Source organism: Sorex araneus, chromosome 5 (assembly GCF_027595985.1).
Source record: "Sorex araneus isolate mSorAra2 chromosome 5, mSorAra2.pri, whole genome shotgun sequence".
Lineage (NCBI taxonomy): Eukaryota > Metazoa > Chordata > Mammalia > Eulipotyphla > Soricidae > Sorex > Sorex araneus.
Genome location: NC_073306.1, coordinates 156,092,351 through 156,117,452, shown reverse-complemented (window position 1 = coordinate 156,117,452; position 25,102 = coordinate 156,092,351). Strand labels below are relative to the sequence as shown.

The window sequence follows — 25,102 nt, the reverse complement described above, 5'->3', positions numbered from 1 at the left end:
TGGAAGGAGCACTGGAGCAAGGAAGGCTCTGAAAACCTTCGTGTGAATCCTGAGTCTTGTATCTGAGATAACTATATTATTGTTATTATATAATTTATAATTATATATTATTAGTATGTATATGCTTATTATACAGTGGCATTCTATATACTTTCTAAAGAATTGGCACTTCTGTTATTTTCCCCTCCACAGCTACCCTGTGTGAAACAGGGGAGCACAGGGCTCAGTTCATCTCTTCACTGTCCCAGTTCAGTCTCCTATGAGACTTGAACAGGAGGCAATAACAACCCCCATCTGGAACAATTTCAAGACTCAGAGTAGAGCCATTTTTCCAAGGGCCACCGCAAGTTGATGACCCAACCAGGATTTGATTTTAACTGAGGTTGCTCTACCCCAAAGCTGGTGTACAACACACTATTTCTAATAGTGATGAACGCTGTGTTTTTCTTGGGCGGGGAGAGATTGTGGAAGGCCAGACTAGCTGTACTCAGAACTTCCTCCTGGCCTGCACTCAGGGATCACGCCTGGCAATGGATGGGCAGATATGTGTGGCATCAGCCTCTACTGAGTGCCAGGCAAGTGCCACGACTGCTGGACTATCTCTCCTGCCTGGAGGCCACCATTCCTGATGGCTCCCTCCTGTACAGGCTCCTGTTACCACAACACTTCTTTCCCCAGGAGGAATGGGTTTTCCCTTCTTGTTCTCCAGCTGTCCACTACTGAGAAACCTAATCCGGCATCTTGTGTATTTATTGTGTATGCTGGATTCATATCTGCTTCTCCTAGTAGCCCGTAAGCCCCCAAAGAATAAGTTTGAAAGTGATTTCCCATTTGATCATTCACATAGAGTTTCTAACTCCTGTATCACTGTATCACTGTCATCCCATTGTTCATTTTTATTTACTCGAGCGGGCACCAGTAATGTCTCTATTACACTCAGCCCTGAGACTTTAGCAGTCTTTCCTTACTCGTCTTTCCCAATGATTGGAGGCTCTTTCAGGGTTAGGGGGATGAGACTTAACGTTACTGTTTTTGGCATATCAAATACCCCATGGGTAACTTGCCAGGCTCCGCCGTGAGGACAGGATACCCTCGGTAGCTTGCCGGGCTCTCTGAGAGGTATGTATATATCTGTTGCTGTATTGTGTATATGAATATGCCATGGGTAGCTTGCCAGGCTCTCCCAAGTGGGCAATAGACTCTCTGTAGCTTGTCAGGTTGTCTAAGAGGGAGAACTAGGCTATTAGATGTTGAGTGGCCATGTGCTTCTGGAAGCTTGGTTTTATAGTCTCTGGATGTTGGTTGTTGATGGGATTATACGGCGCTGGGGGCAGTCTCTGAGTGTGTTTCTAACTACTGGAAAATGGGGGATCTGGGTGGAAGAGGCACAGTCCCAATCCAAGCAGCCTTGGAGATCTCGGCCCTGGGTACCACACACCTGGGTCCCTCTGCCAGCTCCCCAATGCATGAGGCTTGTCCGAACCTGTGGAGAGTGACCCTAGCTATTCCTAGCTACTCCTACTTTCTAACTCCTAGCACCAATAAATAAATATGAATGAATAGCTTTACCCATCCAATACTGTGTCCACGTCTTTGACAAATAAGTTAAACTCTTTATTCTTTTTACTTTTTGAGTCACATCTAGCAATGCACAGGGGTTCAGGGGTTACTCCTGGCTCTGCACTCAGGTATTACTCCTGGAGGTACTTGGCCACGTGCAAGGCAAATGCCTTACCTGCGGTTCTTTCGTTCCAGCCCCTGAATAAGTTTAACTCTTTAAACATAATTTTCCTCGCCACAAATGGGGAGCCTGAGAGAAAGATGAACCATGTAAGGTGCTTGCCTTGCATGTGGCTAGCCCTGGAGTGATCTGCAGCACTGCCCTGAGAGGTCTCTCAGCACAGCCTGGCGTGACCCAAACCAGCCTCATTCGCAAAAAATAAAATAAGAATGATCCACAGCCTTCCTGTATAAACTGTGTGAGGATGAGAACGTGGTTGACATGTCACCAGGCAATTTAGGGGTCGTACTCAATGCTGAGTAATTGTTAACTATCATTACCGTCACTCTTCATTCTCACAGACCCCTCCAAGTGGAAAACTTTAAATAAATTGGAGTAGTTTACTATCAATTATTAAAATTGATCATCACCTCACCTTTAGAGACTAAAAGAGTTTCAGAGAGGTGAAATGTCAACACCAAGGAAGAATTGGATTCAGGAAATGCCCCTGGGTGGACTATGAGACTCATTTTTATGGGGGGTAGGGTTCGGGAGCTGCATCCATCTGTGCTTAGGGCTCATTCCTGCCTGTGCAGTCAGGGATCACGGCTGGTAGGCAATGGACAAATAGGTTCCACCTCACTGTATTTGATCTGCGGTTGCTGAGACATTATCTATTTTTAATATTCGTATTTATTTCTTTATTTTGGTTTATTCAGGTCACATGCAGCAGTGTCCAGGAGTTACTCCTAACTCTGCACTCAGGAATTATTCCTGGCAGTGCTGGGCACCATACGAGATGCTGGGAATCGAACCTGGTTAACTCTGTGCAAGGCAAATGCCGTACCTATTGCACTATCCCTCCAGCTTCAAGATAATATTCTTAAACCTCATACTTCTCTGCCATTTCTGGGCTCTAGAAAATCCTTCAGGTATAGGATCCTGGTGGATTGATCCTCTTCTTCTCCATTCTCTGTGCTGGGCAGAGAGAGGTTACAGAGCAATTCCACAGAGCTCTATCAACTGCTGGGAACAGACAGACAGAGCTCCCTGTGGGAATGTCCAGGCTCGTGGGACCCAGGCTGCCTTGGGGAGGAATCCTTTGGTTTTTAGCATACTTACAATGTAATATTTCCTAGTACAAAGCCAATATTCTTTTTCTCAGGATAAAGCACTGTACTTTTATAGGTCTCTTTAGATTTTCCCTTTTAAATTTCTAAATTATCACTCTTACTAAATTTTACATTTGTAGGCATTATCTATTTTATTTAAATTCCAAAATATTCTATGCAATATACTACATATATTGTATATATATGTATATATAATACTATATTATAAAATATACAAAATTTTTTTAAGTTTTATTCATGGCAGGGAAGACATGATTATTACCACAATGAAACCCAAATACAAAATAAGATTGAATGCAATATGTTATAGATGCCAGTGTTTTTATAAAAGAGAATCGTTATATTATATTGTATTCAGTGATTAAAACTTCTTTATTTACATGGTATAAAATCATATAACAGTCAATCATCACAAATTGACTTTTCGATAGATTTTTCTGATAACATGCCATTCCTTCAAGTTTTCTTGGGGCAAGCAATATGAAGTAAATTTGTTATGTTCTTGCTGAAAGGGTTAGCCTGAGGGTGGGAGGCAGACTGGGACATTGGTGGAGGGAAGGTCACACTCGTGGTGGAATTGGGGTTGGTACATTGTATGCCTAAAATATCTATTGTGAACAACTTTGTAAATCACAGTATTTTAATAAAAATACATTTAAAATAATAAGAAGAACATAAACTGAATTCTCGGATCTGATGCTTCATAGCTTGAGTCTCTAACTAGTATCCAGTGCGATTTTTCTGATCAGTGGAGTTGGGAGTAGCACTGGGCCAGGAAGGATCAGAGTGATACTCGCCCTCCAGCGGGGCAGGTTGGGAACATTAGGGTTCTTGCTGGGTCCTGCTGGGGGCGCCCTGTACATCCCACCCCACGTTTGTTCATAAAAGGGCTAAAGCAGTTCTTCCTAAAAACGCACTCGAGGTTGTCTAGTGGGGACTAGAACAGTCCCCGAGGAGTGGAATTTGGGGTCTTTTTTCTTTTTGGAGGGGGTCTGTGATGCTCCTGCTTGCCAAAGTCTCTGAATCCGAGCTCTTTGACACCCACACTAGCAAAACGGTCAGGGTACTTCCCACGGGGGCTCTCTGCAAGCTCCCCTCCCCCCGGCCCCAGTTTCCCCAGCGGGCACTGTGATGTGCGGGTTCGAGGAATCCAGCTCTGGGAGGAGGAAGCAGCTGCTGGGGCACGAGCAGGGACCAGCCAGGCTCCGGGAGAGCAAAGTACCGCGCCGGCAGCGCGTAGCCGGCGGGGCATCCTCGGGGCGCGGCGCTCCGGGGCAAGTTCCCTGGGAGTGGTCCCCGCTCTCCACTGGCACCGCCAAAGTCTCCAGCTCTCCGACAGATGTTTCCCGGGCACTTCTGAAGTCCAAGGAGGCGCTGGCCCAGCGCGTGGTGGCTGGGGGAACCCCGGCGGGCAGATGTCAGCATCAGCATGAGAGGCTGGACTTTAGCCCAGGCCGGTCCTCAGCCCGGGGGGCCGCCACTCTACCCCGGACTTGGACGAGGAGCCGCCGCTCACTTTGCCCCCAGCCTTTGTTCCCAGCCAGAGGTTGCTCGGAATTGCTAATTAACTCCCTCGGCTCCGAAGGGGTCCGGAGGCTGGGATGCTCTGCCAGCCTGAAGGATGCTGACTCTCGAGTGGGAGTCGGAAGGACTGCAAACAGTGGGCATTGTTGTGATTATATGTGCGTCTCTGAAGCTGCTTCATTTGCTGGGACTGATTGATTTTTCCGAAGGTAAAGTGGTCGCTTCCAGTCTGTGCCTTTGGTCGGGGCTGTTTCGGCACTTGGAGACAGATGCTGCTGAAGTTGAGCGGGCTTAAGATTCCCCCATCCCCTACACCCTCCCCCTCCCAAGTAAAAGTTGTGAACCATGCATGCTTGACCTGAAGCCATCTAGCACCGGACAGTTCATTTCTAGGTGCCCGGATGTTTAACTTTGGAAGGGTAGGGGGTACTGTGCCTTAATTGTTCTCTCGGAACGCTGTCTTGAGTTTAGAGCGCTACCAGGGGTTAAATACCAGGATTTTCCATATATTTATGGAGTTGTGGGGAGGCATGGGGGGGTAGGAGTTAGAACTCTTTACTAAGAGGTGAGAATACTTATATTTTTTTCTTACTCCCTTTTTCTGGGGCGGTGGAGCGGGGTTCACCTGTCACATCTTCATGTCATTAGTGAACCCATCCTCCAAAGGAGCACCCTGATTTGTGAGGGAAATGTTTATGTGTCTCATTATGAAGGAGCAAGAAGGAGGGTGGAGCTGGGATGTTGGTGATGATATAAAATGAGTAGGGTTTTGCTACGGAATTGAGTTCATGAGTACTCAGCAAAAGCGTGCTTGAACACAATGAACAAAAGTGTCTTTTTGTTCTCTGTATTTCCCAATGAGCCACTTCGATCATTTTCGTTGGTCGAATCGTGTGATTGTTATCAATAAATTTTATCCATCTAGTGTAGAATTGACTACCAAGATCAATTTTATTATTCAAGGAGGGGAAAGAGAAAAGGAAGTTGATTAACTTTGCTTAAACAAATTGAATATATTTTAACAATTTGCATATGTGTGTACAAATGTGGGTAGCTTGTTTACATGATATTTTTAACTGAAATAGCATACCCTAATTGAAGCAAACCCTGATTATAAGACACTAATACTATATGCACACTCTCTTTCTCAAATTAAAAAAAAAATAAAATAACAGTTCTTGGGGCTACAGTTGCTCTTTCTTTTTGGTAAAGATAAGGACTTTACTTGCTATTATTCCTGAATATTCACTTCTCATGTTGTGTGAGCTGAGGATGGTGGAAAATGTTTAGGTAGTCTGTGCTTCTGATCTTTAATTACAGAAGCTAAGTCCTGATTGCTAATATGACATCATCCAAAATTATATCCGGTACCCAGGTAGTTTCTCTTAATATTTTAATAATGGTCATTTTCTCTTACCTTGTGAAACTCTTTTTTTTCCTACAAAGTGGACTCATTAGTAGTCTAAGAGCACAAGAAGTTCTCATGTAATTTTTATATTTTCTTATACATGTTCTCAATCTTTAACAAATTTGTCTCAGACTCATATGAGAATACTGTAATGGGATTAAGTAATACCTCCTATATTTATCTGTTTTCTCATATTGCATGCATTTTTTACATAACCTCTGGAAGGAAAATAGTACATAGGTAAACTTCCCCAAGCACAATGTAACAATATTGCATTATTTTCAATTCCACCCCCCCCTTGCCTTTGATGTTGATTTCAAGAAAAAACAGATTATTCCTACTTTCGGGGTTAGAAGAATTGACATCTGCTTTCTATTATCTCCATTATTTATTTCTCACTCTCTTAGTTGAGCCACAGTTCCCACCTTTCATATACTGCGCTCAAGATGACTTAGTTTCCGAGCTAGCTGAAGCAATCTCTAAAGAATAGCCATAGGGAGGTATTTGAGGAAATCAACTTTTATAGTTCTCTAAGCTAGCAATAGTTATTTTATTGCCAACATGGATAACATAGACATTTAAAAAGTTCCAAGTGTAAGATCCCTGTAAATGACTCAGCTTTTCTCCATTATGTTCTTTTTTGTGCCATTGAACAAAAGTTTTCAGGTAAAAACCTTCGAATTTGAGTTCCAGCAATTGAAAATAGAAATGTAAACCTGACTCCCCCAGTTAGAATCACAGAATTTTGAATAGTTCTGAAATGCCTCCCTAGGGACAGATTTCCATATTCATATCCAAATAATATCCATATCCACATATGAATGCATGCTTCTATATACACACATATATAGATGTGCCTACATATTTATAGATATTATATAAAGTGTCCAACAAGCTGAGCAAACTTTGGATTCAACTCATAAGGCTTCATCATGCTGCAGAGAAAGAGTTTATCACCATAAACAAAATGACCATCCCCATCTTTACTCGTTTCGTTGTTCTGAAGTACCTGTTAAAATGCGATGGTCCAGTAAACTCTCATTTTATATATACATCAATACAGAGAGGTTAAATGATTGATTGATTGAAAGGCAAAAATAATGAGGAACAGAGGTAGAATACATACCAAGGAATAATGAATCTTAAACAGTATTTTTTTAAATTCACTGTCATCCTGTTGCTCATCAATTTGTTCGAGCGGGCACCAGTAACATCTTTCACTGTGAGACTTATTGTTACTGTTTTTGGCATATACAATACGCCATGGGTAGCTTGCCAGGCTCTGCCATGTGGGCGTGATACTCTCAGTAGCTTGCTGGGCTCTCCGAGAGGGGCGGAGGAATCGAACACGGGTCGGCCATGTGAAAGGCGAACACCCTAACCTCTGTGCTATCACTTATAAATATATATTTCCTTGACTTCTGATATACAGTGTTGGGAAATAAATTCTTGAAAGTGTTCAGGAGAAAGCACCTGAATTCCTAAACCTTGTTCTCTACTGTCTGATAGCCTCTAATGGCATCTGAAGCAAATACATAGAAAATAAGATAACTCAATGACTATGTAAATTCTACAAGGTTTTTACCCCCACACAAGGGTGGGAACCATACATTGCATAAAGCAAGCTAAAGCTCATCATAAATTTCATCATAGAGAAGAAGCAGCATTAGAGCAAGCACAAACATGTGCTCTTCTGAAATGTCTTCCTCTAAGGGTGATACTGAGCTTATGGCTTATACTTAGAAAGAGAAAATAGCCCCTTCAAGTAGAATCCACACAACGTGACCCACTAAGAGAATTCTGACCCATTCTTCAGATTATAGTAATGCAGCAAACATAGAAACCAGATATTTTAATCATCAAGTGAGAAAATAAGATAGAATCAGATAAAGGGCATGTCAAAAATACTAGAGTATCAGACCCTTCTTTTGTTTATGATTGCTCATGGGCTACACCCTGCAATGTCTAAACTTACTCCTGATTCTGCACTCAGGAATCACTCCTGGCAAGGCTCGAGGGACCATATGGGTTGCCATGGATGGAACCAGGTTGGTTTTATACAAAGCAAGTGCCCTGCCTACTATACTAGCTCTCTTTTTTTTCTTCTACCTACAAATAATAAAGAAATGGTGAGTAATAATTCTAATGTAATTATTTTTTATTTTTTTATTTTTTAGATTTTATTTTATTTTTAATTTTTTAAAAAATTTTATATTATTATATTGAATCACCGTGGGGGAAAAAATACAAAGCTTTCAGATTTAAGTCTCAGTCATACAATGATTGAACCCTCATCCCTTCACCAGTGCACATGTTTCACCACCAAGAACCCCAACATACCCCCCTCCCACCCAGCCCCCACCTAAGTAGCTAATGATCTTCATTTTATTCTCTATACTTTCAATACATTCAATATTTCAATAGAGAACTCACTATTATTGTTTGGAATTTTCCCACAACAATCAGGCCTGATGAAAAGGCATCATTTAATAATTTCTTTTCATTGCTGAGAATGAAGATTCTATAAGTGGTTTGGGATTTCTGATATTTTAGTTCAGTTCACAGTCTAGGTGCATATCTGTAAGAAGCCGCTCTGGGTGCCAAAATGGGTTAGAAGACCTCTTGGATCATAGTCTTTATGAGCAGAGGGTCTGTTTCTTGAGCAGCAGCTCCAGATCTCATCTGGGCCGAGGGTGTGCCGGTACCACCCCCTTCCCATGATCGCCTCTGAGCCACAGCATTGCAAAGTTCCTACCTCTGGGTTTCCACCAGAGTCTTAGGGGTGGTTCTTGCCTCGTGGATGATGCCGCTGCCGCCATTTTCTGTGCAGAAAAATAGGGTGGAAAGGAAAAATCCCTCCCTGGGCGGCACATAGTCGTAGTACAGCTCATAGTGTAGATGCATGTCTGTAGAAGCTGCTCTGGGTGCCAAAATGGGTTTGAAGACTTCTTGGAACATAGTCTTTACGAGCAGAGGGTCTCTCTAATGTAATTTTTAAAGAATTTATTGATATCACATCACCTAAAAGTAAGGTCTCAAAGAAGTCTAATGAATTAGCCACTACTTTTGATGGAGAATTGATGTGGCTGAAACTAAAGAGCAGAACCTTGAACTATGTAAATATAACATTGGACATCGCACTACCTTCATGAAGCCTTGATTCTTCATGGGCACCACTGCACCACTGTGGAATATTTCCTCCAGGAAGATTTTCCATGATTTTTCTGCAAAAGTTGCAGTGAGTTTACCTTTGTAACTTGTATAGTAGTCTACAATGGCCAGTGAGAATTACCCATGGACAGAAAAAAGGTTAAGAGAAGCATTTCTGCTTCCATCTAAGTTAAATTTTGATTTTGGTAAATCTCTATTTTAAAAAGTAATACTCTTTCAGTTGAAATCCAGGTCTTCAGAAGCAAAAGCAATTTTTCAAGAGGATTAAAATGACTAATGGGATTTTAATATAATGATTTGCAGTATTACACATATCCACTGATTAATAAGGGGAATAAGGAAGAGCATTTACATGACTAATCTCATCATTTCATAGTTTAATATGGTATGTATTATATTCTAAGTGCATTCAGGGTTTTCTTTTGGATAATGACTGAGTGAAGGGCTAGATGAATAATAAAGAGACACACCTTCAATAAGCTGGCATTCTAGCAATAAAAATGCACTATCTAATGGGGTAGAAGAAAAGTGAGCACTGGCCATAAGTCCAGTGGTCTTATAAAGAAGTGGTCTCCAGAAGCACTGATAGGGTAGTTCATTCTGGAAAGGGCTCAAGGAAAACTTTTGTGGGTAAAAAATAATTGTTTAAATCTTTGCAATTGGGAAGAATTTCCCAGATAAGAGAAAGAGAGATAACATCCTAGACAGAGCTAAGAGCTTGAGCTGTACAACCCTAACCACTGACAGAAAGTGACATTTTTTGTGAGTAAGGGGAGAGAGGTATAGCCTCCTTGAAAGTGTGTACATTGAATGGAAAATGTGCTGAAGTGGTAACTTAGGTTAAATGTTGAGTATGTCCACATACTCTTTAACAAGTAAGGATGCACTTAACAATGTCTTCAAGCCTGGGTAGACAAATGAGCAATGCAGTATACTATTGTTTTAGTTGGGTCAATCTGGGAGTGAGTAAAGATGAACTCAAAGGAGTAGTAGCAGAGATACATTATACTTCAGATAAATGAACACAAAGCAGAAATTCTTCACATGCTTAGATTAAACTGCCAATTTCAGTTTTGACAGAAATTATGTTTAATATACTTAGCCTGTATCTGTTTTAAAATATAATAATTGTTTTGTATTTATTTTACAGTAATATTTCTGGCTTTAAATATCTTATGGAAAAGGAAAACAAAAATGGGTAGCATATGCTGTAAATATAGGCGTGGGTATTATATTTATGGTGGGAACTTCAATATTCTGATACACGTATCTGACTTCCGGCAAGATTTTCATTTATTTTCAACTTTTCACTTTGGAACATATTGCACATAAAATAAAGTACAGAATAGAGTGTAATAATATGCCACATGACCATCACCTATCTTCACTCTTTACCAGTACTTTATCATTTGTGTGTTGGCATTACTGGCACTCAAAAATATTTCTCTTTTTTTTATTTGCTTTTTGGGTCACACCCAGCAATGCACAGGAGTTAATCGTGGTTCTGCACCCAGGAATTACCTCTGGTGGTTCACAGGGGACCATATGGGATGCTGGGAATTGAACCCAAATCAGTCGCGTGCAAGGCAAATGCCCTACCCACTGTGCTATTGCTCCAGCCCCGACACTCATTTAAGTATTAATTTAAGTATGACAATATAATTATTTTAAGTATGACAGATCCTCTGAAAGACCAAGAACACAAAGATGAATTAAATATGGTAGTATTCTCAAGGGACTCTGAATTGTATAGTTGATGAGAAATATTTTTAAAAGAAAGAAGATGCAAAACATTATGATGTAGGGAACTGTGCAAGCCAAAGGTATAGAAGAAAATGGAAAATGAGTCCTAATAGAAAGGACTGGACTCATCAGTCATAACTCCTTAGAGGATGTGACTTTTCAGCTGAGCTTTAAAAGATATAGAATCATGTATTGTATTTATAAGGTATAAATATGCTTATTTAAGTTACCTATGAAAGACCACGGGTGAGATAAGAGCCAGGTACGAACAGCATATCATGTAACGTGAGGTACCTAGAACAACACAGTACAAAAAAGAATTTACAGTATTTTCTTCTATCTCTTTAATCATATTATTATACTTCTTGTCTAGCACAAGGCTTGGTATTTAGAAAATCTTTTTTTAAGTATGGCATTTACTACCAGTAATAGTGTTGGTACATTTCTACTTATGTGGCATACTAGAGAGCCTCTAGTACCTCTAAGATTTCCAAGATAGCCTAAAAGTTGCTATTTAGTTGGCTTTAAGGTATTTATATTTCCATATTGTGAAATCTCACATCAAAATTTCCCCACAAAGCAGAGATATAAAATCCCAAAGGCTGGCTGGCCAGCTATTTATTATAACCCTATAGTCTTGAGACATAATTTCGGATGTTACATCCAGCTGTGAGACAAAAAATTCTCAGCTCAGATGGGCTTTCATTTGTCTAATAAAGTGGCTATAATTTGAAAGAGAAACTTGAATTTGCAAGTAAAATTGAATAAATAGGTACTAAGCACCTACTGAGTGAAGAGTCATAGAGAACATTGGAGCATCTTACTATATTTAAGTTTTTTATATCTTAAGTTGACTAGAGACCAATCAGCTTATGAACAACTAAAAATCTAAGATGCAAAAGTATATGGCAAAAAGGAGCATGACCTTTAGAAAACTCCAAAGGGAAGCATCATCCTATCCTGTTGGAAGACTTTAAAAGGTTGCACAAAATAGTGGTATTTGAAATCTGGTGATATTTGAAAATTGAGACAGATCAAAAGACACTGACAGTTGCAGGGTAAAAATAGGAATGTAAACTATAATTTGAAAAGAAAAGAGAGTTTCCTGAAATCATTGTCTGTGATCAGATTGGCTCTAAACACTCCTCTTATCCCTTTGAAATACCAAAGGTGTACTTTAGACCTGACAATCTTCTAGGTACTGATTTGGAACTATTTTTGAGATTTGGTTACTTTGTTAATTCATCCCACATCCCACTGGATATTGAAAACTAGGATCATAGGAGGGAGGATGGATGTTAGTGGAGGGTTTGTCCATTTCAATGTCCTTTGGCCCAAGATCACCAGATATACACCTATAGCTGAACAATTTGTTTGAGTTTTCTCATTGTGGATAAGGAAAACATACACCACGGAGACTCATGGGCCATCTTAGTAAGAGGGTTTTGAAAGCATGGTGCATTTTAAGCATTGCGCTGGCAATTATGATTTAAGGAAGTAGGATCGGCTCAGAATGAAACAGTCAGGAATGCCAGAGAAATCCTATGACCGGATATAATAATAAATATTTTCTATAAAGAATGAGAGATAGAAAGAGGCTAACACTGTAATTACTAAAGAATTGTATTATGCTAACTCAAATGGAAAGGGTAATATTTGGCCATTCTTATGGTTTAAACAAATCTGATTTTTCTTCTTCTTAGATCTAATAATTGAATCTTGCTACCTTGATCAAACATAAACATGGTCTTGAATGTTGCTGCTAGTTCTGGGAAATGTTTTCTATTTGTGATTGATGGACCAAAGCAGCCCCCTTGGGATGCCTGGCATATTTTCTTCTTGTACCCAATAGGAGATGGAATAGCATCAAAGGAGCAGTGTTGATAGACTACATAGCACAGAAATCAGGGTTTTTGAAAATGTTTTGTGTTAATCCAATGAGGTTCTGTGATTTACAGGACTGTCAATGATGGTTTATTCCTTGACTACACCCATCACTTGAGTACCCACCAACACGCCTCCCTCCCTTTCAATCTCACCACCACCACACCACTAATTCAATTGTCTGGAGAAGTTCTTCCACTATGCTGTTTTTGGCCTTTTTTTCCCTGCTACCTTATTGTGTATGTGGAAACCCTTCATATGAGTGAGATTATTCTGTATCTTTTCATTTTGCCATAGCCTCGATTCCTATCCTTGTGACAAGCTGCATACTTTTGTTCTTTCTTAGAGGTGCACAGCAGTCCATTGCTTATATATATCACAATGTTTTGATCCATTCATCTATAACTGGACATTTGGGTTGTTTCCATATCTTGGCTATTGTACTAAGTTTGGTGATGAATATAAGTGTGCATAGTGTCTTCCAAATGATTGAAGATTTTGTTTGGGGAATAGATGTCCAAAAGGAGTTCTTTTTGTACTGTTTTGAGAGCTCTCCATATGACTTTCCGTAGAGGCTGACCAGAGAACATTCCCATCAACAATGCATGAGGAGTCTTTTCTCACCACAATCCGACAAACATTGGCTGTTTCCAGACTTTTTAATAGATCCTGCTGTTGTGGTGTGATTATCTCAATGTTGTTTTGATTTTAAGTCCCCTAATTGTGAAGAGAGATGAGAATTTCTTCATATACCTATTGCCATCCTACATTTTCTTTGGGAAAGTATTCAAGAGAGATCAGAAAATAAACTGAACCACTGAATTCCTGAGCTCTAGTACTCTCTCTCTCTCTCTCTCAAATAGTCCAATTTTTTCAAATTGTTCTCAGGAATATACAAAATACAAGTAAAAATAGTCATCTCTTTGCTTGGACATCAAATAAGAGTCAATGTATTGTATTGTCTATCTTGTCATTATTTTGAGTTAAGATGCGATACTTGGGTTTAAAATTTCTTGAGTTGTGCCAGTCATCTTTGAACTTCAGCTTGTATCAAAACCACCCCCACAGAAGACCATGGAGTTTCTTAAAGGGCTGGACCAGATGGTTTTGTTTGTGGGAAAAAGTCCCAGTTCAATCATCAAGTGCCATAAAGATAGCACCAAAACAAACAGACCCCCAAAATCACGCATGATATTTACAGTGTCTTTTCATAAGACAAAATGGATTGGCATCGGCCCCATATCATTCTGTCTCTCTTCATCCATGGTCAATTTTCCTTCATTTGCCTCTCCCCCTCCCCCACCAACAGTTTGTTTCAGCAACACTTAGGTTTCCTGAGCATCTCATGTTGGTTCCAATTGTTATGAAGGAGCCCTGCACAGTGGAGCTCAGGGGACCAGGAACCACTCCCTGAGCTACTCTGCTAACTGGACTGATGGTTCAGTGCCAGGGCCCAGGGATGCTATGCTGCTTGGGCTTTACAGTTCAGCAGTCACCAGAACCACCGCAACAATGTGCAGAGGCTTCTCGGCCACCATTGGCAATGTTCAGGAGGTCATCTGATTCTGGGGATCAAATTCAGGTCATGAGCACGCAAGATATGACCTGTCTCCTGGCCCAGCGATCTGCTTTGACCTTCGCCATTCTTTGTCCCAGAATTTCCTCCCATCTCTGTGTTCCTAAAAAGGCCTTTGGGAAACAATTCTAAATTTCCATCGGCGGAAATAGATATTCTAGACTTAAGATCTCACTCTCCCTCTTCCATGACCACTCCTAGGCCCGTTTAATGAGCCAGTACTAACAACTTATTTCCCGAGCATTCTCTGCAGTCTCATGCTTCATGCCTTTGCTTGTACTATGAACATCTCTTGGTCTAGAACACAGTTCTCATCAGTCTCCACCTGATTAACCCGTTCTTCTCCTTGAAGCTCAGCTCAGGAAATACCTGTTTGAAAAAGTCTCCCTTAAATCACCAAGTTGGATTAAATGCCCATTCCTTTTGTGCTAATATACTGTCTCAGCACAAACTACATTAAACTCACCATTTCTATGTTTATTTTGCTAAACCTCAGGCATCACACAGGCCACCTCTCATTTCTTTTTCTGAGGACCTTGAGAGAGTGGATGAATAGGCAAGTTTATTCGGGGTTCTGATTTAAAAAAAAATTCTTAGAGTGTCTATGACAATTTTGAATTAATAGGATTTAAGAACATTACTTTAGAGCACTGTTTTCAACCTCTACATCACTGACATTTGGGATGGTGTGTGTGTGTGTGTGTGTGTGTGTGTGTGTGTGTTTTGGGGGTCCCTGTCCTGTCCTCTCTATAACAGGGTTATTATTTATATTTCAGGTTTCTACCTACTATAACTTTTCATCAAATTATAATAACAAAAGTCTCTAGCCACTGCAAATGTCCCAAAGACAAGAAAGAAAAATCACCTCTCATCCCCTAGCTCCCTAAATATACACTTGTTAAAACCACTCAGTAGAGGTACTTAGTCTTAAAATAGCATGTATTTATTTAAAAATCATAAAAACTGAATTTAAGAGCAAAATTGCCATACATAGGAAATCACTGGATGATTGGGAATGAATACGTTTTCTATTACAAAAGCAAAAATTATGTGAAACCTATAAATACAAAAAAATAATATGAGGGAAAATCTATATTCCGCTGTTCTAAGACTGATTAAAAGTGTTATTTATTTACATTTTTTTTGCCCATAGACTTGTTTCTTTCAGCTCAATAATAATAGCATTATGTTTAAGGGAATTTTCTTCACTTTAAGTGAATATAAATACATAACTATTTTATATTAGATTACTCATTATTAATAAATATTTTAATGTCAACATTATGTCCTATAAATATGTGTATTATATTTTGCTAATTTTTAAGGACATGTATTTGCATTATTTTTAGTACTTAAAATTTCTGTAATAAAATCTCAGTGAAACTGCTAGGTATATTTAGAATTATGCTCTTGAGATAAAGATTTAGAAGAAGAATTAAAGAAACAAGAGAATGAAATGTTTCAAATCTCTTGACAGACACAGTAAGGTCAAATTACTTTCCAAGGAGTTGGACAAGTCTATCTGTCCCAGTGAAATGAAAAAATTCACTGAGATTTGCACTCACTGCATTTTCATTATGTTCTGTTGATTAGGGACCAGGTGAACTTTAAAGATCACATTGATTAGTTCACCATTAATAAACCAGGTATGAGAACTGGACTTTCAGTGCCTTTTAAAGCAACAGTCAGAATCTTAATTTTGTGCATAAATGAAATTTCTTTTGTAGATAAAGCTCTTCTTCCTATTTCTCTTTTGTCCATCAGTACTTAATTCCCTTTATAAAATAGGTTCAACCTTTTATCTATCATCATACCTATCTCAACCAAAAAGACAGAGGCTCTTAAAGGCATCAGTTTTTTTTTCCCAAAAATAACATAGATTTTTTTCTACATAAAGTAATTCTAAGGTCTGTTTGATTTTAAAAAGAAAATGAGTTTGCATAACTCATCCCTAATGGACACTAAAATTCTCTGAAACCTTACTACTATATGCATCTTACTTAGATTAATTCAATGGCAAAAATAAATAATAATTCCTTATTTTTCAGGCATGCATATATGTTTCTCAAGTAAAAGTATGGTGCAGACTTCATGTGACAAATTCTGGAACCATGAATCATAGGAGCTTCGAGATGGAAGATACTAAAGTCCAGCCAGTCAGACTCTTTATTATTATATGTCAGGATGAAGTACTGAGTTACAGAGTCCCTTTGTGAATAATAATAGAGTTGGGTTGTACAGACAGAACACTTGCTATGATGATTGACAGGCATAGGTTAAATCTTGCTCCTTGAGACATACTGGGTGTGGGTCTTTTGTAAATCATAAAATCTCACTGATAGATGATAGATGTAATAAAATAGTAAAATAATAAAACAAAATAATAAGATAATAGATAATATAAATAAATAATATAAATAAAATTATAGATCAATACCTTAGATCCTCAAAAGAACAATACTATTAATACATAGGATACTTTGTGAGATCAGACAAATACTTCATATTAAATCCTTATTTTACTGATTACCATCTTACCACTTACATGATTAGTAGTATAAAGTCTTCTAAATGTTAATCTTGCTCCAAGCCTGATTTTTTTTATGCTGATTCTGAATATTTTGTCATGCAACTTCTCTGAGATTCAGATTTACCCAAATCAGAAACTACCTAGGTATCTTCTATAACAACTTCCTTGATAAGATAATTTGTTCAAAAGGGCAAAATAACTTGTATCCATTGTGAGTGCCTAAACAGCTAGAAATGGAATAAACCACAGACTTTAAAATTCACAGCTTCTACTTCTTCTGTTATAACCTCAATTATAGAATACACATGTCCTACTATGTACGTTTTCTAAATGTCTATGATCTGTGAAACTCTAAGGTCTTTAAGTTAACTAAATCAAGAGTTATTTTGGGGGGTGCTTTCCCAATGTTCTTTTTGAGTAGAATGATCTACAATTAACATTATATGTCAATGAACTCATAATTATTAATGATGTAGTCAAAAACTGTATACAGCATAAAATAAAAAATTGGCAAGAATAAGGTAAAATGACAATCTTGATTCCAAAATTATGGGGGGAAGTGGATAATGAAATCATTAAAAATTGAGGCACCTGAATACTAAAACTCCACATCTGTCTTGATCATACTTAGCATTTCCTAAACACCACTGGTGCGTTGAAAAAAGAAATTAGGGACACTTCTAAACAACGCTTCAGTGGTAAGCACACAAAGTTTTGAGACAACTGAGGGAACTGAGCAATCATTTCCTTCCTGACAATAGAGGTTGTGTAGCTAACTCTTTGAAAGTGTTCCTTGTTAGATGTTTGCAAAACCTCCTGCTCACTAACAAGAATTTTAAGTGAAAAATATGATGCTCAAAATAGTAAGCTGGCTTCAGTATCATTATATATCTCTACATACATCAACAATAAAGACAACATAAAACACCTCGCATTTTATAGGTGTATTCAAGGGGAAATGCAAGATCAGCAAAAGCATTCTCTACACTGCAAAGTCTCTGTAAAACACAGAGTTGGTCTGTCTTGGTAATGTGTTTCAAATAAACACATTGTACAATACCATGAATCTTTCTTGCCAATGACTATCAAAGGTGAATGGAGAAAGTTTTCCATGAAGGCCAAAATCAGCCTACCACACTCAGAGGGACTGAGGAATTGGTCTGTTTTTTTAGGATGCTGCTGCTATCCTGAATCTATTAACAACAGGTAAGAGAGGGGAAATTTAAACCACAGAGAGCTGGCTTAAGACTTTATGCATGCCATCCATACCGTGAACTATTTTTTTTTTCGTTTGGGGTCAGACCCGGCAATGCATAGGGGTTACTCCTGGCTCTGCACTCAGGAATTACTCCTGGAGATTTTCAGGGGACCATATGGAATGCTAGGAATCAAAGAATCGAACCTGGGTGGGTCACATGCAAGGCAAACGCCCTACCTGCTGTGCTGTCACTCCAGCCCCCATACCATGAACTTTTTTTAGCTTAGAGAACAATCACATATTTTGCTACAATGGTGTTGGTGATATTTCTTTGTAATGTCTTACTCTTTGCCTTTTCACATATGCATTGAATCATGAACCACACCAAAGTTGCTAATGAATTAGAAACTCTGATTACCAAGAGTATTGGTCTAAAATAGATTAGATATAGACAGGGTTACAGGAAAGGAATTGCTTGCCTTTGGATTATTCTCATGCTTTGTTTCATCTTGTTTCTTCTTACTGTGGAAGAGAGTTTTCCATATTTATATTTAACTTTGGTAATAAAGAGTAAAGGCAAATCCTAAGAACAAGTAAAACTCAATGACATTCTTATGTCTACCATTTATCTTTCTCTTAGATTAGATGGAGTCACTAATTAAACATGACAGTGTTTAATTCCCCAGCCTGGCAAGCTACTGAGAGTATCCCACTTGCACAACAGAGCCTGGCAAGCTACTCGTGGTGTATTCTATACGCCAAAAACAGTAACACAAGTCTCACAATGGAGATGTTACTGGTGCCCGCTCAGCAAATCGATGAACAATGAGATGACAGTGCTACTTTGATTCCTAATTTAAAAGCATTTATAACTTAATGATAAGTAAGTCTTTGCTTATAGGTGATAATTAGGATAGTTGAAATTGATCCTGGCCTATCTCATCACAGGTTATCATTCCATAGTCACACCCAGCTATTCTCATTTTACTCTTTGCTCTGTTCTCACTCCTTACAATGCTTGGGTGCCAGGAATCAAACTTGGCTCAGTTGCACACAAGGCCATTATCCTATCACTCTTCTTCCTGAAGCACATCATTTAAACTTGGCAAAAATCTAGTTTCACTCCCACTAGTGATGACTGGGATCAGACATAAATTACACGTATTGATCAAGAATGTATGTTAAGAGTGCCCTATAACAGATGACTGGTTAAAGAAACTCTGGTACGTCTATACAATTGAATACTATGCAGCTTTTAGAAAAAATGAAGTCATGAACTTTGCATATAAGTGGATCAACATGGAAAGTATCATGCTAAGTGAAATGAGTCAGAGAGATACAGACATAGAAAGATTGCACTCATCTGTGGAATATAAAATAACAGAGTAGGAGACTAATATCCAAGAATAGTAGAAATAAGTGCCAGGAGGTTGGCTCCATGACTTGGAAGCTGGTCTTACATGTTGGGGAAAAAGGCAGCTCAGATAGAGAAGGGAACACCAAGTGAAATGTGGTTGGAGATCCTGCGCGGGAAGGGAGATGCTTGCTGAAAGTAGACTAGAGCCTGAACACAATGACCACTCAATACCCCTATTGCAAACCACAACACCCAATTGGAGCGAGAGATCAAAAGGGAATACCCTGCCACAGAGGCAGGGTGGGGTTGGGGGGAGATGGGATTGGGGGGTTGGAAGGATATTGGTGGTGGAGAATGGGCACTGGTGGAGGGATGTGTTTGTGAACATTATATGAGGGAAAAACAAGCTCAAAAATGTGTAAATCTGTATCTGTACCCTCATGGTTACTCACTAATTAAAGAATAAATTAAAAAAAGACTGTTTGAATTCTTTTTGTACTGTTTTTAAATTATTTTTAATTTTTTTTATTAGTGAATCACCATGAGGTACAGTTACAAACTTATGAGCTTTCATGTTTGCATTTCAGTCATACAGTGATCATTTACATCCCTCCATCAGTGCCCATTCTCCTCCACCAATGTTCCCAGTATCCCTCCCACCACCCCCACCCCAACCTCCACTGCACCACCCTGCCTCTGCAGCAGGGCATTCCCTTTTGTTCTCTCTCCTTTTGGGTGTTGTAGTTTGCAATAGAGGTATTGTGTGGCATCATGTTCAGTCTATAGTTTACTTTCTACATGCATCTTTCAACCCAAATGAGTTTTTGTACCATTTTTAAGATGTTTGTTCCTGGACAAGTTATTATTTTAAAATTAAAACTTCTTTCAAATGACTACTACTTGATATCCATATAAAATATAAGCTATACACTGTATACAAAAATGAATATTTCTTTAGGAGTATATCATCATAATACATAGTTATGTACATAGTATACAGGTTTTATAGTAAAACTAAAAGTTAAAGAGTTGAGTCAAGATAATCCTAAAGATTTTTTTTTTTTGCTTTTTGCGTCATTTAACACTGGATGCTCAGGGGTTACTCTTGGCTCTGCACTCCTCAGAAATTACTCCTGGTGGTGCTTGGAGGACCATATGGGATGCTAGGGATTGAACTCAGGTAAGCCACATGCAAGGCAAATGCCCTACCTGCTGTACCCAGGCCTAAGATGTTTTATAACCCATTTTTGCTAAATTCTTAACAAAACCCTTCATTGAGGGTAAAGAGTTATACAATCTTGTTTGCTATATGTGACAGTACTCTGTTTGCTGTCCACTCACAGGGACTCCACTGGCCTGAGTGCTCTAATATTCACAGCTTACTCCATCTGAAGCCCTCTTCCTTGTGTCTATATTACTGACATTACCTGACTATTCTCTTTGTCACCATCTGAGTCTAGAATGCCTCTAAAATCAAGCTTTGGTCTAAGGAAATAGTTCAAGGGACTGGAGCACACAAATACTGTGTGGATTTCTCAGGGTTAATCCCCATCATGGTCACTAGGACTGAAGCAATAGGACAGCAGGTAGGGTGTTTGCCTTGCACGAAGCCGACCCGGGTACGATTCCTCCACCCCTCTCGGAGAGCCCGGCAAGCTACTGAGACTATCCTGCCCACACGGCCAAGCCTGGCAAGCTCCCCATGGCGTATTCAATATGCCAAAAAGAGTAACAACAAGTCTCACATTGAAGATGTTACTGGTGCCCGCTTGAGCAAATCAGTGAACAATGGGACAACAGTGCAACAGTGCATGGTCCACTGAGCACTGATGAGAGCTCCCCTGAGCACCACACTGTGAGCAGTAGCCCCTGAGCACTGCATTGTGAACCAAGACAAACAAAAATTTAAGTTCTTTTACGTTCTTTTATCTTTGAACCCAGACTTTATTTTTTACTTTTTTCTGCATAAAATTCACTCTTCTGTTCTCTTTTTACTGGTTTACTCCTACCTTGTTAGTTGCAGCTCTTCTCTTACATAACAATATCTTGACTACAGGAAGTAAGAACTGTTACTTCTTTGTCCATACCACATAGAGCACCTTCCCTGTGTGTGTAACATTTCACCAATATATAATTGTTGGTTTCATCAGAAAAAGAATTCATTTAACAAAGCTACATGACTTATGCATGAAATTTCATACGTAAAAAAATCACTTTCTTCAAGAAAAAAAACACAGATTCATAAGATAGCTTCCAATAACTTATTATTTTGATTTTCATACAAACTATTATGCTTACTTCCATTTTAAAATTGGTGAGAAAGATGTATATTCTATCCCCATTTTATAGAACAAACTGAATTTTTAATAAAATTAAGTGACTTCTCACTACTGTTCTATCAAAATACTCTAAGTACCCTTGTTTAATTATAGATCCACTCATATGGATAATAGATGAGTTGACTGACACTTTAAAGATTTGAGTAAACACCTTAAAGCTGAAAATTAATTACATTTAATGCATATTATCACTATCTATGCACTTTTTATTTATGTATTTTTCAACATTTCAATATGTCCTAGATTGAATGTTTTACTTTGGATTCATTTTCTTTAGGTTTTAATATCTAAAGTGAATCTAAAACATGTTAAATATGTTTAAAATAAAAGGGACTAAAATATCCTGTTGGTTTCACTGTTGGATAAATATCGCTGCTCCTCTCCGTATGCATATATGAAAATAACCTAGTTTTGACTCTAGGTGTTGGAAGAAATCAGACAAATAGCACCTTTTGAAACCCTACTTTGTTCTAAAGAATAAGAACAAAGGCAGGAGTCAAGGCTAGAGAGTCAAAATGTTCTGTTAAGAGAGATCATAGACTCGTGGGAAAACAACACGGGTCAGGTGACTAGTTCCAGAGGAGAGCTTTTAGCTGCAGGTAGTGTTTCCAGATGAGTCTGGGAAGGGCAGAGCAGCCCAGGAGAGACTTAAGCTAGGAAGCACATGAGAGAATGCTAATCTTTGCAGAGACTTTGCTGCAGAAAATCAAGCAGCAAAACTGAACTGAAAAAGAAAGTGAACCAGATAAGTCATTCTCTACAAGGTGAGACTCAAATGATGCTAAGGTGCTTGAGGAACAATGCTGTGTGGGGAACTAAAAGGTTGGGAGAGAGTTGTGGACCTCTGGACGAAATTCAAAGTACCATAGTTTATGAGTTTGAACTAACACACATGGATTGCTAATCTTAAAACCTTTTCTCTTCACGGGCTGGAGCAATAGCACAGCAGGTAGGGCTCTGCCTTGCACTCGGCTGACTCCCAGCATCCCATATGGTCCCCGGAGCACCACCAGGAGTAATTCCTGAGTGCAGAGCTAGGAGTGATCCCTGAGCATCGCTGGGTGTGACCCAAAAAGAAAAAAAAAATTTCAAAATGCTCTATGTGAGTTCAGTGCATTGATATTTTCTTATATTGAAATAGATTTTTTTTTTGCTTTGTTATTCTTTGTATTGTAGAACAACTCATTTTTTGAATCTGAGATTCCTAAGACTTGAGTCTCCGGGGTGTTTTATTCTCATAGAGATTCCCTGATTCTCTTTCTAAACTGATTTCTTGGATTGGGTCTTGCTCTTTGCATGTTTAAAAAGTACCTAGGTGATTGCCAGGCATTTAAAGTCATTAAAAAAACAGCAATAAAAAAAAAAAACAGTTACAATGTCCATTTTTAAAATTATGTATCTCTACTGTTTATGTTCATTTGTTCTTTCTATGTAATTTGTTCATTTCTTATTATTTCACTTGTTGCTTCTGATGAGTTTGGAAACAGTCATTTTACAGGTCATCATATTCATTTTTCCTTATCTTTTCGTTTTGTTTTGGAATCACACCCAGCTCTGCTCAGGGTTTTCCTCCAGGCTCTGCACTCAGGGATCATTCCTGGTGGTATTTATGGGTATTTATAGTATTTATGGGTTGCAAAGATTACACCTGAATCAACCACATGGCAAACAAGAGGCCTACCTGCCATACTATCTTTCCAGCCCAAACATTTTATGATTTCCTGTAGATTTTTAACAGAATAGCTACTTGATATAAAGTTCTATGTTATTTTACCTTGCACCCCTATATATTTTGGTTTTGAAGGAAGAGTGACAATTGAGTTCCAAAGCAATGGAAAATATTCCTTGATATTAAAAATGTATTAAATAAACAGTTTCAAAAGAATTCTTTTTTATGAAATTATCCTATTCCTCCCAGACAACATTTCCAAAAACTTTCATATGGGATTACAGTTTTAGTTTGTAATTGGGGAGGTGCTTTCAGTACATCTCACACATGAGCAAAAATCTCAGCCCAGCTCATAAGCTTCTTCTGACTTCTTAAAAGACTACACGCCTCCAATACTGTACCAAGCATGACTAGTCAAGCCCATTTTCTGTACTTTTTCCCCCCTATGGCAGTGTTTGCTTTCAAATTTATTTTGTTCTCATTCTGTATTTATTTCTGGGGTGGTTACTCTTATTCTTCTGGTCACAAAATCAAGACAGATTTTCCCAGTGAAACTCATCACTATGATTGCTGAATGAGAAGGAATTAGTACGTTTGCGTCAGACTTTCAATGAGTTGTAGCTTCTGTTTGCAAGAGTATTGAGATTCCTGTCAAGTTCCAGATTGCATGGACCCCCACACCCCCCACCACCACCTTGATAATTGCTCCCTAGGAAGATGATGAAATTTTTTTCTGGAGCATTCACTGTTAGACAGGTGCACATTACAGTCACAGCTGGAACTTGCACCAAATGTCCCCAACCAGAACACAGGAGAGTCCAGCTAATGGAGTTTTCAGGGAATGAGAGAGAGCAGATTCTTTATTGCTTCCCAGGCTCTATCTAATTTCTTCTAAGTGTTTCTGAAGAAAGTAATTTAATACACTACTGACCAACCATATCTATGCTTCCTTGCCTATATTCCATTTTAGAACTCTATAAAGTAGAGGTGTGTTGATAAATACACTTGATACCTTGTAAAATAATTTTGTAAAATACCTTGATAAATACATTTGATACCTTGTAAAATAATACCTTGTAAAATAAAATTAAATATTGAAGTCTTATTTGAAGAAACTCAAATTTGGAACATAAGAGTATTCATGTTCAGTCTCTGAAAAAAATGCTATTAATCAAAATATACTCCCTATTGCTTTATAATGGTGTGAAAAATAGATAAAAGAAACAGGAAAAATGTAAGCACTTAAAACTGCATTCCTGATGGTCTCAAGAGAAACAACATAAGAATCATTGGAGTACCAGAACCACAAGGAACCAATCCCAATGAAAAAAACACAATCAAAGACATCACTGCTAAGAAATTCCCAGAGTTAGAGAATGCGGACATCCAGATCCAAGGAGTCCGAAGGGTGCCAGCTAAAAGGGACCTAAGTAAAAAAGCCCCAAGACATATCATAGTCAGAATGATGGATGCCATAGATAGAGACACAATACTGCAAGCAGCAAGATCAAAGAAGGAGATCATATACAAAGGAGCACCCCCTTAGATTCACAACAGACCTATCAGAAGAAACCTTCCAAGCTCGAAGACAATGGTGGGATATAGTGAAAAAGCTTACTGAAATGAATGTCTCACCAAGAGCACTTTACCCGGCTAAACTCTCAGTTAAACTTGAAGGAACCATACACTATTTCACGGAGAAGCAACAGCTCAGGAACTTCGTAGACTCAAGACCAAATTTAAAAGAAGGACTCAAAGGGCTACTATAAGACAAGAAAAAAACCTACAAGAACAACAACCCTACAGAAAAATGGCACAAAATCCCATGACAATAATTTCTCTTAATGTTA

The 25,102-nt window shown here is 38.7% G+C and overlaps 1 protein-coding gene across 2 annotated transcripts in view; it reads left to right on the top strand.

The window, feature by feature from the left end:
- The window catches only part of KCNIP4 (potassium voltage-gated channel interacting protein 4), a 540,146-nt gene that overhangs the window by 299,555 nt on the left and 215,489 nt on the right, over positions 1 to 25,102 (top strand). Inside the window, exon 1 of one of the 2 annotated variants that reach the window (XM_004616543.2) lies at positions 4,013 to 4,586. The exons of the other annotated variant lie outside the window; for it this stretch is intronic. Within the exon in view, the coding sequence (XP_004616600.1) occupies positions 4,475 to 4,586 (112 nt within the window). The 5' untranslated portion in view covers positions 4,013 to 4,474. Of the gene's footprint in view, positions 1 to 4,012; positions 4,587 to 25,102 lie in introns of those variants that run through there. 2 annotated transcript variants of the gene reach the window in all.